This window comes from Sinocyclocheilus anshuiensis, unplaced genomic scaffold (assembly GCF_001515605.1).
Source record: "Sinocyclocheilus anshuiensis isolate Anshui unplaced genomic scaffold, SAMN03320099.WGS_v1.1 scaffold298, whole genome shotgun sequence".
Lineage (NCBI taxonomy): Eukaryota > Metazoa > Chordata > Actinopteri > Cypriniformes > Cyprinidae > Sinocyclocheilus > Sinocyclocheilus anshuiensis.
In genome coordinates, this window is record NW_015547640.1 from 24,693 (window position 1) to 32,344 (window position 7,652).

Consider the following 7,652-nt stretch of genomic DNA (forward strand, 5'->3'; position numbering starts at 1 on the left):
GGAGCTCAAACTTCACCTGAGTCCGCTGCTTCAAATTATCCGCCCGCCCGCCACCCAGCCGCACTTATATTTGATCGTCACATTACAATGATTCTAATTCTTAGTTTTGCATGATGATATGATGAATGGATGGTTCATTTAACAGCAGATTCAGCGACGTTAGAGACTAGAGCTGATTTGCACATCACGGAACGTGTGTGTGGTGCATTAAAGCCTGTGTTACGGCCAGCCGCGCTGCGGCCCAGAACTCATGCTTATCACATCGGTCACATCACATCGTGCGGCGCAACAAAATACAGTAGAATATATATATATATATATATATATATATATATATATAACATCAAAAGTTACTCAAGGCTGCATTCATTTGATAAAAAAATAGAAATATTATTTTATCGTTATTATCGCGGGAAGACGAATTCTTATCATGCGGAACATTTTTTCCGGTATATCGCAAACGATAAGATATCGCCCATCTCTACTGGATGCAGTAAACTGATGCCTCGTTCTATTTATGACGTGCTGACACAAAGTTCAAATGATTTTCAGCAGTCGCTTTGTTGCGTCCTGTTGCGGCGTAACAGATTGAAAAGTTAGTATCTTTCTGCAGTCCAGTAGAAGGCAGTGCGGTTGTGGTTTGAGTCTGTTGAATGCTGATTTAACACTACGTTGTCACCTAGTTGGAGAGACTCAATGCTCAGTAAATAAACAACAATGTCCCCGTCTTTTACTCTCACAATGAGCTTATCATATTCGTTTGCTACATTAGTAGGGCCCTATGATTTCCGCGATGCAGAAAACATGAACGGAATCGCAGAATCCAGTCATAAAAACAGAATTTAATGTGTAACGCGGAATTTCATGGAATTTGTCTACTTTTTGATGAATAAATAAAAAACAGGTAAGTATATGTGTGTATATATATAGTCTGTGTCTGTGAATATTAAACTGCAAAAAGATTATTTAAATACGAATGTTCTGCATGTTCATTTGATTACCAGAAAATACACAACAGAGTTTGTGAAAAAAATTAATATTATTAATTATTATTATTTATTCATTTTAGATATTTACATTTGGAAAAGTTGTGCTTCCTGCATAAACCTGCCACTGTTGGTTTAGAAGTATCTTGCTTGCCCTACACAGTTACCTTGTTTAATTTCTTAATGCAAGTTATATATATTTTGTTCTATTTGTGTTATTTAAGTTATTTATAATAAGTGAAGTGAAGTTTACTGTTAAGTGCACTGATGTCAGACTCATTTTGAATAATAAAGTTTATTGTTAAATTGTTAAATACCCTGCCTCCACTACATAGGCCTGTGTTTGTCACATCATTATAAGTGTTTGATCACCACATTTGAGTTATCATTGCAAAAAATGTGTTTATGTATATATATTCTGTTTATGTAGGCTATATACTGTATTCTATATACAGTACCAGTCAAAAGTTTGGACACACGAATGGGAAGTGTGTCCAACCTTTTGACTCTACTGTACTATAATATAGCCTACACATAAAGAATATCGGCCGATATATCGGTATCGGTGTTTTTTTACTCCCTAATATCGGTATTGGCATCGGCCTCCAAAAAACCCATATCGGTCGGGCTCTAATATTTACAGTAGGAAATTTACAAAATATCTTCATGGAATATGATCTTTACTTAATATCCTAATGATTTTTGGCATAAAAGAAAAATCTATAATTTTGACCCATACAATGTATTGTTGGCTATTGCTACAAATATACCCCAGCGACTTAAGACTGCTTTTGTGCTCCAGGGTCACATTTAAGGTGTCCAGATTGTTTGGCTGTATATTGTAATCACTAATCCTGCTGGAACACTAGACCTTCATGGATGTTCACATTAACTTAATCCTCCACATGGACAGAAGCAAATGCATAAGCAGATTCCACTGCATTTAACCCTGTTTTAAACTCTAATAAGAGCTAAACATGCACTTTAAGCAGAACTCTGTGACTCCTATTCAGTGCAGGATTAATTATTTAGCGCCGTTTATATGTATTTTTTAGCAGAGTCTGTCCCTCTAGAGCTCTTTTTATTCATTTACATTTTAACCACTTTTAAATAATAAAACCTGTAGGTGATATTAAGCTCATGTTTGTGTGTTTAGGCAGGAGACGCTACAACATCAAGCTCTGGAAGACGTTCACAGACTGTTTCAACTGTCTGCCCATAGCTGCCATCGTTGATGAGAAGATCTTCTGCTGTCATGGAGGTGGGTGTGGAGCAGAAACCCTCTAGACTTACACCTGATAAACAACAAGAGCCGGCTCTTCTGCTACGTGGAATGTCGTGAATCTGCGTTTTTATGGTATCCAAACAAGCTCACACGTTTTCCAAGGGCAACTTTTTAGGCATTTTTCAAAACATCGTATGTGTGACTGTGCACAAGTCTGATGTCGAGTCCAAGTTACGTCACCGGTCTAAGGTTAAATCTCAAATCCGTTTGTAAATCTTTTTCTACATGTGACGGGTTAGTTTTATAAACACAGTTGCTGGACATTTAGTTTAATATATTCTTATATTAGTTTGCTACATAAATGGCCAGTTGCTGGATATTTTGTTTAAAAAAAATTTAAATGAAATATACACTACTGTTCAAAAGTTAAGGGTCGGTACATTTTTATAAAAATGTTTTGAAAGAAGTTACTTCTGCACACCAAGGCTGCATTATGTGATCAGAAATACAATAGAAATAGTAATGTTGTGAAATATTATTCCAATTTCAAATAGCTGTTTTCTATGTGAATATCTATTAAAATATAATTTATTTCTGTGATGCGCAGCTGTATTTTCAGCATCATTACTCCAGTCTTCAGTGTCACATGATCTTCAGAAATCATTCTAATATGCTGATTTGCTGCTCAAGAAACATTTCTGATTATTATCAATGTTGAAAACAGTTGTGCTGCACAATATTTTTGTGGAAACTGTGATACATTTTATTTTTCAGGATTCACAGATGAATAGAAAGTTCAAAATAACAATTAAAAAAAAAAAATAGAAATCTATTATAAATGTCTTTACTGTCACTTTTGATCAATTTAATGCAGCCTTTATTAAAATAAAAACAAAAACAAAGAAATGAAAAACCAAATGTATAATTGATTTGATACATTATATAATCTCAATCTCAGTCAGAGTGCTAAAAAATAAAAACGTATGCAACTGAATTAAAAACAGTATTTAATGATATATTTTAATACAATGATATTAGTGCAACAGCGATCGAGTACTCGGCCGTGGCAGCGGTGATCGATCATGAAAACGATGATCGTGATTGGTTATAGCAGCACTTTGGGTGGCACCCTGAGTTCTGATTGGTTAGCTTGCCACAGCATGTGGTCCAAAAAGAATCATGGCTTCGAAGTCACATAGTGATGTCTGGGCTAGCAACATACATATCTGATTAATCTAATATAGGATGCATTGGGATATTATTAACATTTATTAACATGCTGAATGCGCTGCATATTACCAGTGTTTAATTTCATGCTCAAATGCAATGTCCGATATTGTTATTTGAGATGGTCATATTGCTTTTAGATGTTTCTTTTTTAAAAATACTGATGTTATAATAATGCAGCAGTGCTTTTTTCAGCATAGTTGTTCAACATTAGGCATACTTCAATTAAAAAATTTTCGTACTTCATATGGCTTCGAAAACACGCGGGGGCTATTTCAGGAATCACTTGATAATGTAGATAAAAATATAGCACAAATCTGCCATAAACATAGCATTATAATGAGAACTTTATAGAATGTAAAATCTATATTATAAAAGTGCATCACGGAGCTCTCTCTCTCTCGCTCTATAGCACGTAACTTAAAGTTCACTGACATTTGCATCCTTTTGTTAAAATACAAGTTGTAATGTTATGTCTATGTTATGTATCTAAGTCATCTGATTTATATCATAGGAAGTGTCATAGAACAGGCTTCAGTTTATTAGCATAAAGTCACTCTTCAGCTTCACCCCAGGCTGCTATTCCTTTTTAGATGCTTCTTTTTTAATAATATTGCTGCATCATAATCATAACTTTTAATCATGTGTTCATGTTTTCATAGACAGGTTTTCATGTCATATTTTTATTTTTAACATTAATTTTCATAACAGTCTTCAGATATTTTCATTATCTCCATTACAGCAATTACTCGTTTTTGAAACCTATCGATGATCGAAATTGCCAATATTACAAAATAAATAATTTATATGAATGTCATTAATGTGAATGTCCATTCGAACTGGTTTGCTGAAGTGAATCAAACCTCTTAATGCTTCATGAGAAAGAAATACTACTTTAGTTGCGTCGCTACTTTTAGTAATTTCTCAATCAGACGATCTTTCTCTGGTGAAGCAGCAGGAAGGACTTCAGATGCATGACGCATGTAAAACGAGAAGCCTGAACATCTGCTTTAGTGTTTACTGTTGCTCTGAGACTCTCCTCTCAGCATAGTTCTTACGCCGCAAGATGTGTTGTTGAAATGTTTAGGGTGTGTAAATCATCTTACTTCATCACTTCATGATTTGCACTGACATCATCTCCCACATTTCTGAGTGCTGAGTCAGTGCGAATCCCCGTGTGATCCCTGAACAGATGACGCGAATCTAGGAACTCGTCCAGTAGACTTTCTAGGAACGTGAAATCTCGAGTGGTTTCTGTTGTTCCTCAGGTTTGTCTCCTGATCTGCAGTCCATGGAGCAGATCAGAAGGATCATGAGACCCACAGATGTCCCGGACCAGGGCCTCCTGTGCGACCTGCTGTGGTCCGACCCGGATAAGGACGTGCTGGGATGGGGCGAGAACGACCGAGGGGTGTCTTTCACCTTCGGAGCGGAAGTGGTGGCCAAGTACCTTCACAAACACGACCTGGATCTGATCTGCAGGGCCCACCAGGTGAGTCTTCAGTAGGGCTGAACAATATGTGACCCGTGCTGGCAAAATGAGTGTGAATGCGCACGGTCTAATTTTGAGCTACAGGCAAAAAAAAAGAAAAATGTCAGTTTTGGTTTTCACAAAAATGAGTTCCTTAAGCCCTCTTCTAGCGATCCCAATGCTCCAAATAGTAATTAAACATCTAAAATGATCTTTATTTGTATGTTTTCTGAGGGTAGTACCTTCTCTGCTAACTTCTGGACGGCTGCTGCTTCCTAAAACAAGTTGTAGGTCTATTGTTGCAAATTTCCCAAATCGTTCAACCCCTAAAAGGGTGATTCATGCTCCAAAAAAAAAGTCTTCAGAGTCAATTAAAAGTCATAAAAAAAAAAAAAAAAAACATTTTTATTTTCTATGCAGATGCATTTCCCAACAAAATCACCCCAGTAATTCAGGAATGATTAATTCTTTCCAAATATGGCTATTCAGGTCATTTGGTGAATATTCCTGTCTTTTTCCATATTGCATTATACAGTATATTACATAAAAACTAAATATCGCAATGTCAGGTTTCTCCAGTATCGTACAGCTCTAGTCTTCAGTTCGTTAAGTAGTCTGTCTTAAGGAATTACATGATTTATTGTTGCATGTGGTGGGTTACAAAAGCTGCAGTGTCTGTAGCAGCGGTGCTATAGATGGATTTAGACTTTCTTAGAGAGGCTTTTACCCTGCTGACAGTAATAGTTACTGTTGGACCGTTAGCATGCTGCTGTCAGCACACTAAAACACCTCGGAGAAGAGTCTCCAAATGTATCCCCGGGAAAAATCTAAAGATAAAAACACTAGTCGACCTAAGCCAGTTGTTGGGCAACTAGTTAATGAGTAGACCGTCTTTAGTCACTGTACGCATGAGCCAGTGGTCTAATTGTCTGGCTCGGCTGGACGAGTTGCTCAGTTTCACCTTACATGAACGTCCAGTTATTGGAAATGTGAAACTGTTCCTGGATAAAAGCGCTGGATGAGTCACAGTGGTACATGCTGAACCGGCCGTGCATGAGTCTGCAGATATGAGACGAGCCTTTGGCATTGGTCTGATGACGCAGGGCTTTGGGTCGAGTGTAGGATGCTCCTTATGTCTCTGTGTGTGTGTGTGTGTGTGTGTGTGCTGTTCCCTAAACCCTAATCTATATCCACTCAAACTGTAATCTAGTGACTCACCAGCGCTCAGCTCTCTCCCTTCAGCCGCACACACACAGAGACTATAATAATCATGTGTGCCGATTCTGTTCAGTTTCATGTGTTTTTCAGTGTAAAGTTAAGCTGTATTACATAGCCTTATATCACAGTAGGAATTTTGCATCATGATGCCGTTTTGGTCAAAATTAGGTGAAAACCGCCGAGATTAAGTTTTGAAAGTCAACCCTCTATGTATGGAAGCATATGGGTAGCAAAATTCATTTTGAAATGTAATTTGCAAAATGGCAATGCATTTCTTTATTTAAATTTACATTTTCCCATAGCAAAAAGTGTAGCAAAATTATAATTTAAATGCCGTTTTTCCTAAATGCATTTAGACTTAAGGGTAGGAGACTTGGGATTGCATTTTCATTGTGATACCTTGTGAAAATTGTAGCAAAATGCATTCTGAGCCAAAGGTGTAGCAGAAATGGTGATTTAAATGTCTTATTTTTCTTAAATGCATTGACACTTACACTTAAGAGGTTTCAATTGCATTTTCATTAAATACCCTGCGATTAGTGTAGACTAGTCAATGTGGATTTGAAAATGCATTCCGAGCCGATCACGCTTCCCTAAATAACCCATGATTTAACTAAAATGAGGGAACGAATTTATAAGTTCTTAATTAATGTCCACGAAATCTTTCATTCCCCCCCCCCAGCATGTTTACCACAGTAAGAGATGCGAAAACAGAGATTAAACGTGAATGACATTTAAAATATACCTGTGAAATTAGAGGGTGAGACGGTGAGGATTTGGGAAAAGAAAAAAAACTATAAATATTATTAAGTTTGTGGAAATTCGTGACCAAACGGCAAACCAGAACTCATAGCCGCAAATGGATTTTTAATATAGGCTATGGGCTCGTTATAAATCCAAAAGCATGGTCACGATGTAACATTTGCCTGCTAACCAATTATTTATCTTATAAACAAAGCTTTGTACCTCGCTTGTGTCATACTCGCATTAAAATGTTTCATATGAGCAGCAGTGTGTTTTGCCGCAGTTACGTATGGGATCATTTTATTTTAAATGCCAATAATGTAAATTGCAAACATTGCGATTGTGTTTAAAAATATAACAACGAGCGCCATGAAACCATTTAAAGAGGCGCGTCCAGCCAATAAAGTGATCTCAAACGTAACTACGGCGCTCTCTTCTCTTCATCCATTCATTTTACAGTCCTGCTACTAGCCTTTTATTTAGACTAAAACTCCCTTTAATTCAGGAGAGGAAGCTGGCGTTTTGAGTGTCATTTGCACGTCTTGTCATGCTGGTGAATATATGCCACTGCAATTGACACATTTTGCAGTATTAAAGGAACACTCCACTATTTTTGAAAATAGACAAATTTTCCAACTCCCCTAGAGTTAAACAGTTGAAGTTTACCGTTTTCTAATCCATTCAGCCAATCTCCGGGTCTGGTGCTAGCACTTTTAGCTGTAGCTTAGCATAGATCATTGAATCTGATTAGACCGTTAGCATCTCGCTCAAAAATGACCAA

General features: G+C 36.9%; 1 protein-coding gene across 2 annotated transcripts in view; it reads left to right on the plus strand.

Moving 5' to 3' along the window:
• ppp1cc (protein phosphatase 1, catalytic subunit, gamma isozyme) overlaps positions 1–7,652 on the plus strand; it is a 21,950-nt gene that overhangs the window by 10,068 nt on the left and 4,230 nt on the right. For both annotated transcript variants that reach the window (XM_016503976.1, XM_016503977.1), the window contains exons 4-5: positions 2,143–2,247; positions 4,707–4,930. In XM_016503976.1, coding sequence (XP_016359462.1) covers positions 2,143–2,247; positions 4,707–4,930 — 329 coding nt within the window. The remainder of the gene's footprint in view (positions 1–2,142; positions 2,248–4,706; positions 4,931–7,652) is intronic.